This window comes from Dermacentor silvarum, chromosome 1 (assembly GCF_013339745.2).
Source record: "Dermacentor silvarum isolate Dsil-2018 chromosome 1, BIME_Dsil_1.4, whole genome shotgun sequence".
NCBI classification, from domain to species: Eukaryota; Metazoa; Arthropoda; class Arachnida; order Ixodida; family Ixodidae; genus Dermacentor; species Dermacentor silvarum.
The window spans coordinates 365,073,296-365,085,170 of record NC_051154.1 but is presented as its reverse complement, the minus strand read 5'-3'; the positions used below and the strand labels follow the sequence as shown (position 1 = coordinate 365,085,170).

The 11,875-nt window shown below is 45.0% G+C and overlaps 1 protein-coding gene across 2 annotated transcripts; it reads left to right on the top strand.

Annotated features, from left to right (window-relative positions):
• The first annotated feature begins 887 nt into the window (after positions 1-887).
• LOC125942399 (uncharacterized) lies at positions 888-10,332 on the top strand. 2 transcript variants are annotated; one of them, XM_049660556.1, is made up of 2 exons: positions 888-920; positions 4,710-10,332. In XM_049660556.1, exon 2 carries the CDS (start codon positions 7,506-7,508, stop codon positions 8,463-8,465), a length of 960 nt encoding a protein of 319 aa, XP_049516513.1. In that variant the 5' UTR covers positions 888-920; positions 4,710-7,505; the 3' UTR covers positions 8,466-10,332. The 2 variants fall into 2 exon arrangements, with proteins under 2 accessions (XP_049516513.1, XP_049516514.1); XM_049660557.1 differs by lacking the exon at positions 888-920 and having other exon boundaries at positions 4,075-4,926; positions 5,255-10,332.
• The last annotated feature ends 1,543 nt before the right edge of the window (positions 10,333-11,875 follow it).

The window sequence follows — 11,875 nt, the reverse complement described above, 5'->3', positions numbered from 1 at the left end:
CCGGTCATTTCAGAAATTTCACGAGATCGAAGCCGGTTGTATATTTCACTTTTTTTTCTTGACCAAATAGATATGGTGGCACGCCATTCAAAAGCATGCAACTGAATTTTGTTTTAACAGAACCTAACAGTTTACCAGAAAAGCTACCAAAGACCAACTGGTGAAGGCTACATTTTCATGCGGAGTGCTTTTCTCAATTTGAAAGTATCTGTGAAGCAACATAAACGAAACATGGACACGTAACTATTATTACATAGTATATACAAACATAAAGGATATAAGTCGTATGGTTTCCCTTTTTAAGAGAAAAAATGCCTTCTAAAAATTTGAGAAATGCTACATTACAATATTGTACAACCGATTTCACCTTTCATTTTTCAGTGCATGAAATTTTGCCGAATTTGTGCCTGTGCGTGTAGAACTAGAAGGAAAATAGTATGCAATAACCATTTGATGGCAAATGAGTGACTACGGCTTAAGCGGTCAGGCATGGGGTTCAATGGGGGCTGGGTGGGGGAATCTTCGCGACTACATTTAAACTGCAATTACACATTAAGCGGGTACGTATTAATGAGGTTTGACTGTACCCGAGTTCCTTGAGTGTAGGCAGAAATAATTACCTATGTATTATTGCAGCGTCATTGTACAGGTCATGTTTGCAGGTACCAGTGTGTGGTATGTCCCACACAATGTTCCTGACAGACATTTTTGGTTTATATACCCGGCAATGTGTAATGGTTACATTATGCTCTTTCGATAGCATGGGACTCCTATATTGCTTTTGAAGTCTTAATCCTTACCTTTTATGAGACCTGGCAATTCAAGGGAAAAGTTGTCATTTTCTTTTGTAGCTGACATGGACATATTCACTGGAGAGGCCATCGATTGTTGTCATCGGATCCTCAAGAGATGACGGAAAGGTAACTTTAAAAGTCATAGAACTGTTTTTTAAGGATCGATGTTACATTTACGTTCTGAAAGGGCTCGTACATTTCAGAGTGGGGAAAGAAACTGAACTATGTCCCTTTTGTTTTTCCGTTATGGATTAAGTAGCTGTGTATGATCCACGAACTAGATTTATGGCCGAGTACCATATTTATTCAAATCTAGGCCGGTCTCACTCCTAAGCCAGCACCTGAAGGTCTGAAGCCGGTGAAAAAAGTGTTTTTCTTGAATGTAAGCCGGACAAGTTAGGGCAACAGACATAAAACGCGAACAGCATTTATTAGTCACGACCCGTCCCAGCCCATGCAGTGTTGTTGTTGCTGCTAGCCTTGTTGCTTACCTTCTTATCGTTGTCAGCATAAAAGAGCAGACAATTTTTGGTGCCATTTAGTGCACTTTAGATGCTGCACTCCTTGAAAGCATGCAATCAAGCTTCATGGTGTGTCCCATGCTGCAGTGACCCAGCTCGCCACTTGTGTTATGTGCATTTAGTACAACCTGTTGCTGTTAGCTTATACGCTTTATCACTCGGCCAGATCGCGAAGTATTTCCGCAGGCAATCCATCCTCAAAATGCTTGTTGATACAGACGTCAAGTGGCTGAGGCTGGTCCATCATGCCAACTGGTATAATAGCGATGTCCATTCAAGCTTGGGAGAGCACAGCCTTCATGCTGTCAGTAAGGTGCCCACAGTACATATCAAGGACAAGGAGACAGTTCTTGGGTGACGTTGCCATGTGATCCTAATCCACTAGTCAAACGTGGCACTCGTCATTCGCCTGTTCGCATTTGCCTGTGTGGCAGCATTTCTGGGAAAGGCTTCTTAAGCCGGCAGTGGCTTCTTCTTATAAATTATGTATGCAGGCAGCTTATGTCTATCAGCTGTGCCATGCAGCATCATGATCGCATGTTGCTTTCCGCAAGTGGCCGAGTACATGACGCCCCTTTGGTGCTGTTGTCATTGGCTTGCTACACCACAGACATACCAAAATAAATGAAAAGGGGTCAGTTTACAGCACTCTACTGCAGCCACTTTTGATTGGCTGGAGTGGCCAAGTAGAAAATCTGACCCTGGTAATATGCTTGCTCTGGTATTTTTGTCTCGCATAAATGTTTTAGTTGTGTTTATTGTTGCTTAACACTATTGCCACAATTTCCTGTGTAGAACAGTGTCCCATGAAAGCACAACTATGCTTGCTCTCAATGCATACAAATGTACGAGAAGTGTTTGCAGATCATCTGCATTTGCTGGTGGTAGTAAAATTAAGAGTGTGCAGAAATGACAGCAGTGGGATAGTGGGCATGAAGAAACAGCTCTGTGCGAGACTAGCTTGATGGCTCCTCTAACTAAGCCGCCATAAAGCGATCTCGGTGCTTGTGGAGATGGCCATTTTCGCTGCGTCTTCCAAGCCCATAAAAAAATTGCTGCCACACAGAAGAAATAACTATATAAAATGAAATTGTACTTCTACTATAAGTTAGATGGTGCACTGCGCTCGTAGTGACGCAGGTCTCCAAAACAGCGCGAGAAAACATAATTGGTGGACTAATTAATCCTTTATTATGGTAATGTCACTTGTGTGATGAAATCTAGGGTTTGACGAAAACTTGTCTGGCGAGGAAAGAACATGGCTGAATAAACATACACTCGCCAACTGAAGAACACAAAAACAACAGATTGACGTTTTGGCACTCACTACGGGTGCCTTGTTCACAATGAACGAATGCATGGTGATCTTTATTATATATGCGTTGGAAGACGTAAGGCCCTTGCGTACAACTCAAAGAGGGGGCCCCGTGTCCGGTTTATTGTGTTAGTCGTAGATTGTAGTATGCAAAATGATTCAAGAAGCTATCGGGATAATTTCTTCTCTCTTTTGATGATGAAAGCCGAATGCCAGTTAATACTGTGACCAGTCTTCTCATGATGCTCTGCTAGGGCGCTGGAAACCGTGTGTCCTTTGGCTACATCATTGCGGTGCTGCTGTAGCCTTCTTTTAAAGTTTCCCGTCTCTCCTACGTAGCACGCCTGGTAGTCCTGGCATGGAATTTTGTAGATGATGCCGGGATATTTTTCTTTTTCGAGGCAGTCTTTGACTCGGACGAGTTGTTGTTTTAGCTTGCTTGAAGGGACATGGCAGATTTGTACATCATAATCTTTGAAAATTCTTGACATTGACTCGTTCACGCTTCGTGCATAGGGGAGAGCCGCCCGTTTCCTTGTTCTCATCGGCCTGATGGGGGTTCAGCGGCACGCTTTTCTTCAGTCTTTATAAACTGGCTAGGGTAGCCATTGCTGACCAAATCCTGCGTTACTCTCTTCAACTCAGCTCTGCGTGCGTCAGTAGTCGAGCACGATCGGAATGCACGGGTGAACAGTGTAGAGGCAACAGATCGTTTGTGTCCAACGGGATGGGCCGAATAAAAGTGCAGATACTTCCCTGTGTGCGTAGGCTTCTGATAAATGCTTGTTGAAAGGCCGGATGCAGTACGCATGACTTCAACGTCAAGTAAAGCCAGGCGACCATTAACTTCTTTTTCAACGGTGAATTCTATTGTGCTTTGGAAAGCCCTCGAAGGTAAAGCCCTCACGACATTCCAGCCCGCTCCAAAATTGTTCCTGCGGTATGTCGACGATTGTTTTTCCATTATCTGCCGCTTGTACCTTTTCTGCAGCACTTGAACTCTTTCCAAAGCACAATAGAATTCACCGTTGAAGAAGAAGTTAATGGTCGCCTGGCTTTCCTTGACGTTGAAGTCATGCGTACTGCATCCGGCCTTTCAACAAGCGTTTATCGGAAGCCTACGCACACAGGGAAATATCTGCACTTTGATTCGGCCCATCCCGTTAGACACAAACGATCTGTTGCCTCTACACTGTTCACCCGTGCATTCCGATTGTGCTCGACTACTGATGCACGCAGAGCTGAGTTGAAGAGAGTGGCGCAGGATTTGGTCAGTGATGGCTACCATGGGCAGTTTATAAAGACTGAAGAAAAGCGTGTCATCAGGCCGATGAGAACAAGGAAACGGGCGGCTCTCCCCTATGCATGAGGCATGAGTGAGTCAATGTCAAGAATTTTCAAAGATTATGATGGACAAATCTGCCACATCCCTTCAAGCAAGCTAAAACAACAACTCGTCCTAGTCAAAGACTGCCTCGAAAAAGAAAAATATCCCGGCATCGTCTATAAAATTCCTTGCAAGGACTGCCAGGCAGGCGTGCTACGTGTGTTTTTCAGTTGGAGAGTGTACGTTTATGCAGCCATGTCACGTGTGTGAAGGTTTTTTTTTTCTGTATGTGTACATTAATGTTGATGGCATAATTATGTAATCATGCAGTCCTTGGAACGCAATGCTTGTGCACATTTCTATATTGCATCTAGTGACCGCACAGATCAACCTGAAAATAAAGAGTGGTCCTACAGACAACACATGTATTTGAAATTCGGCTACCCAATGTCAAGGTAGATGTTAGTGAGTTCATCGAGCTATAGATAGCAGTGAATATTCTTGCAGATCATTGTCAATTTAACAAATTCAGCGATTGCTATTTATGCTTGGGAGATTTTTATGTGGGATTGTCTAAAAGATTTTTTTAAATTTTACTGTATAATTTCGTTCTGCTCATGCAGGTGAGCCCACTACAACTAATAAATGGCCAGAATGCCAGAAAACAGTAGAGTTGAGAAAATGCATAGTGTATATCGTCCAGTATAAAACCTGTTAGCTACAAGCTATGTATGTGTTATTATATATTGCAGGTGTATGCTGGATCCGGGCAATGAATAGAAAAGGCTGCTTGGGGGACATTGTTGCGGTCTACGTCTATGTTCTGCCGTATGGCGTCCACAACGTATTGGATGCCAGATGAGCTTAAGAACTGAAGCGTGACCGGGACTTTGTCCAACAAGTCGCGATCCAAGGGAAGGACTGAGGCCAGACCAGCCGTGACACCACAAAAGTTGTCATCCTTGAAAAGTATATGAACATACTGTTCTAATGAACTGATCTACTCATGTATAGATGGCACATGCAAATAGCCACAGTAAAAGCGAAGCTAGTGCTAAAGCACTGTGTTGCGATCATCTGCTACTGAAATATTTCATGTTAAAACTGTAGAAAGAATTTGAGGCATGTGAGTTAACATGAAAAAAGTAATCTGCAGTTTGGTTATTGAAAATGCAGCTTTGCAAAAATATTTCATTGAACCGTGGGCATATTGTTGGGAACTTGCACTGTGCATGCTGGAAATTATTGTTTAGATGCTTTCATTAATTTTGTACTCGTGATTGCTTTTCTTGCGCAGGCCTCCTCCGGATCTTCATAGGCAACCGTGTCATGCCGGAAGACGAGAAAAAAAAGATTGAAAGAAGTGCGCAGGCAATTGGTGCAGAAACTCGCTGACGCGCCAAGAAGGTAGTGCTACTGGTACTGATTGCTACGGGGCTTGTCCCAAAAGTTTGTGCACTGAGCCAGCAAAAACGCGGCAGAGAATGTAGTGACATGAACTGCTCAAACTTCTGGGACAGACTTTGTATATTTACCTTACCAGCTTAGCACTTCTACCTTTCTTTGTGGAGTTAGTGCTTACCGTATTTACTAAAAAATAGGTCCAACATGAGTATAGGTCGACCACTATATATTGAATTAGTTGAGAAATTTAGAAAATTTTAGTTTGAATTAAGTCAGCCAATATCTTTCTTTAGCAGTAGTAGTGTAAACTTAAATTATTTCTCTTAAGGGTCTTGGGTGGTGGGTGGGTGCCTCAGTTTAGAGCTCCATTGGTCTCTGCAGCTTGCTGGGCTTGATCGAGAAGAGCTCTCTGGCTCTCTAGATTTTCGCTAGCAAGCCAAACGTCCCGGGACGCTGCCTGTTGCTTGGAATTTGTGCCGTTAGGGGGTGAATTTAGAATTTGGAAGTCGTTGCTTACATATCCACATTACAGGACGAGACTTGGCCCACCAAGGGAAGTGGCAGGGTGTATGCATCTTGTGAAGTATTTGGATGTATGGATATGCGTGGAGGACCACACAAATAGCGAAGGAACGAAAAAGATTAGGTCTATCTTAAAGAGATGGGAAGAGTGTGGATCAGAGAGCAAATGGCGATAGCCGATATTCTTGTTAACATTAAGAGGGGAAATGGAACTGGGCAGGCCATGTAATGCGTAGGATGGATAACCGGTGGATCATTGGTTACAAAATGGATACCAAGAAAGGGAAGCGCAGTCGAGGATGGCAGAAAACTAGGTGGGGGGATGAAGTTAGGAAATTTGCAGGCGCAAGTTGGAATCTGCTAGCGCAGGACAGGGGTAATGGAGATCGCAGGGAGAGGCCTTCGTCCTGCAGTGGACATAAGTATAGGTTGATGATGATGTGTGTTTGTAAGAAGAGCCAGTACCTGGCCTGTTTCCCTGTACGGTCTGGGTGTAGGTGGCTGTATTTTTGTCTCTTTGGTCTCCGAGGATGTCGTGCTGGTGGATCAGGGGTATTCCAGTAAAACACGTTGTGGGGCTAGTTGGTGCATAGCTTTCAAAAGATGAAGCGCCAACAGTGACAGCACATTAGGAAGGAACAAAGACAGGACAGGCGCTACTTGCAACTGTTTATTGTGGTCAAAGGTGGTTGAATATATAGCCATGGGGAGAGGGGGGGACGAAAAAGGCGGAACACTGATTGTATGAATGCGCACGCGTGAGAACACTGAAGATGTGCATGAAGGAAATGGCGAATCTAAAACTTATCTAAAAACACACTTTCATTTGTGTATATATTCAGAGACGGGGAGCTGACACATGTTTCCCCTCTCTTCCTAATCTGGTTGGCCTCCAACAATTCACGTGCCACAGAGTCTTTACTTTTAAACAAGATTGTAGTATCTTGAAGCCTTGCTTCACATGCTTGTTTATTTTCATTGCCGCAGGCCTTGCAATGAAGAGGCAAGTTTGAGCCATAACCATATTTCAATGAAAGCTTATGCTTCGCAGGCGATCATTAATACATCGGCCAGTTTGGCCGACGTACTCTTTCCCACACTTCAGCGGTATACGGTATACAACTCCTTCCTCACACTTCACAAAAGGATTCGTATGTTTAATGGAACACCCTGCTTTCTTAGAGTTATCAGAACCAATCAGGCGGCACAAAGTAGCAAGTTTTCGGGGTGCGGAAAAAACCACAGGAATTTTGTATTTGACAGCGACGTGTTTAAGATTGTGCGCCACTTTGTGAGAATACGGAATCACCATTGGTTTGGCTTTCTTTTCGAATGTTTGACCTTCTTCAGTGCTTCTTTTTCTTTCTTTTTTCACCTTTTTCAATAACGCCTCCGAAACTGCACTTAAAACCGAACAAGGGAAGCCAGCCTTCCTCAATTTCAAAATCTGTTCGTCAAAGCTTCCTTGTGCCTTATGACAGCACGATTTTTTAAGGGCGGATTCGAGGCACATAGTGGCAATCGCACGTTTAACAGTCTTGGAGTGTGTAGACTCGTACGGCAACAATTCCTTGTGGGCACGGGGTCGATACATCCAGCAGGAACCTTCGTCAGTAAGGGTTATGTCAAGATATAAAAACTGCAAGCTGTTATCCTTGGCTAGTTCAAAAGTAAAATCTAAGCCTTTGCCGTGCTGTTTAGATTTTACTTTTGAACTAGCCAAGGATAACAGCTTGCAGTTTTTATATCTTGACATAACCCTTACTGACGAAGGTTCCTGCTGGATGTATCGACCCCGTGCCCACAAGGAATTGGTGCCGTATGAGTCTACACACTCCAAGACTGTTAAACGTGCGATTGCCACTATGTGCCTCGAATCCGCCCTTAAAAAATCGTGCTGTCATAAGGCACAAGGAAGCTTTGACGAACAGATTTTGAAATTGAGGAAGGCTGGCTTCCCTTGTTCGGTTTTAAGTGCAGTTTCGGAGGCGTTATTGAAAAAGGTGAAAAAAGAAAGAAAAGTAAGCACTGAAGAAGGTCAAACATTCGAAAAGAAAGCCAAACCAGTGGTGATTCCGTATTCTCACAAAGTGGCGCACAATCTTAAACACGTCGCCGTGAAATACAAAATTCCTGTGGTTTCTTCCGCACCCCGAAAACTTGCTACTTTGTGCCGCCTGATTGGTTCTGATAACTCTAAGAAAGCAGGGTGTTCCATTAAACATACGAATCCTTTTGTGAAGTGTGAGGAAGGAGTTGTATACTGTATACCTCTGAAGTGTGGGAAAGAGTACGTCGGCCAAACTGGCCGATGTATTAATGATCGCCTGCGGGAGCATAAGCTTTCATTGAAATATGGTTATGGCTCAAACTTGCCTCTTCATTGCAAGGCCTGCGGCAATGAAAATAAACAAGCATGTGAAGCAAGGCTTCAAGATACTACAATCTTGTTTAAAAGTAAAGACTCTGTGGCACGTGAATTGTTGGAGGCCAACCAGATTAGGAAGAGAGGGGAAACATGTGTCAGCTCCCCATCTCTGAATATATACACAAATGAAAGTGTGTTTTTAGATAAGTTTTAGATTCGCCATTTCCTTCATGCACATCTTCAGTGTTCTCACGCGTGCGCATTCATACAATCAGTGTTCCGCCTTTTTCGTCCCCCCTCTCCCCATGGCTATATATTCAACCACCTTTGACCACAATAAACAGTTGCAAGTAGCGCCTGTCCTGTCTTTGTTCCTTCCTAATGTGCTGTCACTGTTGGCGCTTCATCTTTTGAAAGTGGATCAGGGGTTCCTCGTAGGGATCCTCGAGCAGTTTGGTCGGCCTTCTCATTTCCCTTGTGCCCAGAGTGTGCCGGGCACTACATTATTGTGTGGTGCCATTCTAGGGTGGTGCCTAGCATGCTGTGGATTTTGTGTGGAATGGTGCCCGTTATATATGAATGGACCACTGCCTGGGAGTACGTCAGGACCAATGGAGATTGTTCTTCTGCATCTTGAAAGGCCAGTGTTATGGCTGCTGCCTCCTCCGTGCAAGCCAAAGGGGTCCGAATGGAGCCAGTTATCACTGTGGACTATTGTGAATTTGTTGCCACTCTATGCACGTCCGTGTAGTATATGTCTGGATTTCTTCCATGTTTGTTTTGTAAGGTCTTTGATCGTGCTTTTCTTCTGCGTTGGTTGTGTTCCGTGCTCATGTTCTTTGGGATTGCTGAAACAAATTTTCCCTCTTCGGTATGTTAAGCAGCAAAACTGTTTCTTCCCTGCTGTATTGCCCACTCAGGGGCATCCCACCTTTTACAGCAGGACCCTTCCTAGTTCTGTTGAATTCATATGCTGTCGGTGTGCCACGACCACCACCGTGGTATATTCTTCATATGTGACGTAAATACCAAGAGCGTCCACTTCTTCATGCTCGTGTGTTTTGGTAGCTCCGGAGAAGCCTCGTATGCTGCCCTGATGATGGCGCTCACTTTGGTCATCTTGGCCTTTTTAGCCTTTGACAAGGGAGGCGAGTCAATGCTGCAAGCTGGATCCTCTTCGTACTTGCCAGAGAAGTCATCCTTGATGGATGCTGCACTGGCGTCCTCGGCACCCCAAATGACGATGTCTTTAACGCTGTCGAGTGGGCTGTATATGCAGCATCATTTAAAACCAGTCTGAATCTCAGCTGGCAGGCCCGCTCGCACATTCTTAACCCATGTTGAGACTTTGCTTGTCTCCAATGATGGTCCCCAAACATACTTTATTAGATTTCTTAATACTAGTTTTGCTTTCTACTTTGTTGTGTATATTTACTACAGGTTACAAATAATGTACTAGTAAAGCAGGCGCCCGTGTGCTGCTTGAACCCAGGCATGGCAGAGGAATGCCATTGCCTCGGTACTTTTGCTAGCTTTTTTCATGAATATAGGTAGAAATTTGTTGGTAACATAGATTGAGTAGCTTCATTTATTTCGAGAAATAGTACCTATGTACAGTAAATACAGTATTTTTGTTTGCATGTATATGATGGCTGCGTGTGAATTACTGTGCAATAAAACTTTGAAACCATCAATCAAAGGTGTATTTTCTATTTAGGAACTGTCTGACAGCATAATAAAGCATGCTTGATGACGCCACTAGGGATCGTATTCTCGGAAAATCACATTCGGAGGTAGTTTCACTTTTGCGAGAATCGGCACTGCATGCCTGCGCACAAGCGTCGGGAAAATGCAAGAGCTTTCGTGGGCCGAGCCATGAACTCTCGCGAAAGTGAAACTATCGCTGAAAGTGATTGCCAGAGAATACTGCCGCAATCGCGGCCTGTCGGAATAGAATGTTCCGACAGGATTACAAACCGACAGGCTGAAACCGACAGGCTGACACCGACAGGCCGACACCGACAGGCGGACGCCGACAGGCTGACACCGACAGGCTGACAAGCCCACAGGCTTACAGGCCGACAGGCCAAAATAACATATAGCCGACAAGCCGACAGCCTGTCGGATTTTTTGTCTGGGCTACAAGTCAGCAATCTTTTCTGGCAGAAATTTTGCGCTTGATTGATGTCCCCCATGTTCAAGACGCAAAATCCAAGAAGGGCGTGAAGAGACTCGGTTCGCAAGACAGAGGGATCCTATTTCAGACCCACCTCATTTGACCACGCCGGGCCAACTATGAATAGAGAGCGACCGCGCTCGCTAGATTACGTCGTAGGTCTCCCACTAGCTGTATCGTAAGTTAAGCATGTAAGCTTTCTAATGCGTAAATAAATTTCATGCGCATTTTTGGTAGCGTTGTGTAGAAGAGGGAAGCAACTACTCACTAATGCCTGTGTCACGTGCCCAGACGGAGTCGTTGTGCAACGCATGACGCAATAAGTGCTCAAATTAGCTTTATGCACGGCGTTCAGAGAGGCTTAGCTCCGCAATGCGTTTGTTCATCCGAACACGGATGGTATCGTTTTGGAGAGCTCGATATGAAATAGTAGTATTGCTACCTACTACTATGGTAAACTAATTTAACGCTTGCTCAGCAACGGCCCCACTGCATTTGACAGATATGATCCAGAAACGGCGTAAAAAGATACCGGTAGGAAGACCGCGATGTCCAACCCCTTTGACCACAGCGGAAGGGGTGCGACTTCATAAGAAGCTCGAGCGCAGGAGATTCAGGCAAGCGCAGGAGGCCTAATCACCTACGAGTGCGGCGGGCTCGAAAGGCGTTGGGCAGCCTCGGGCGCCGTCAGTAGGAGTCATATTCTTAGCCAAGTACCGAAACACGCTCTGCCAAACAATCCGGCCCAATGCGAATAGAGAGTGAGCCCGATTTCATAATTCGACCTTAAGACGCCTACTATCTGTATCTCAAGTTAGGCATGTAAGCTGTCTCATGCGTGAATAAGTGTTACTTGGGCATATGGTTACTTCATTTCTGTACCCTAATGCCCATACACGGTCTGCAGGACGCACAAAACGTTTCGCGTGCCCCACAGCAACTTTGTCCCTCATACAGCCTACCCGAGTTTTTTAATGATTCTTCAACTTAGTCAAGCCAGTTTATCTGTGCAAAGTGTCTCGCCGTTTACGTGGGTCAACGAGCAGACAACTACCGCCATATGCGGTCAAGGATTTAAAGAATCTAAGGCTTCACCCGGAGGCCGCGAGGGTGACTATGACTGGGAACCAGCCAAACGAAAAGTGATCTTTACGGTGCGTGCCACATGCACCAGCTCTTCAGGTGTTGCCTAGCTACAGAGACAGGCCTGTGCGATAAACTTGTACTTTTGCGCCATTGACTTGTCCAGTACATGCCCTTTTAAATGCGCTGCATTTCATTGCCTAGTCAGACAGAGGAAATGTCGAACGCGAGGCCACCCGAGGTCACAGAGTTCCCGCCGATGCGCGCATCCCTATGCGCCGCTCTCTGACCGCTATTCGTTCAGCTCCTGTTTGCACAACGCTCGTGCGCGCGCTCTACCACGCGCCCGCTCGCGCGCCGCTTCT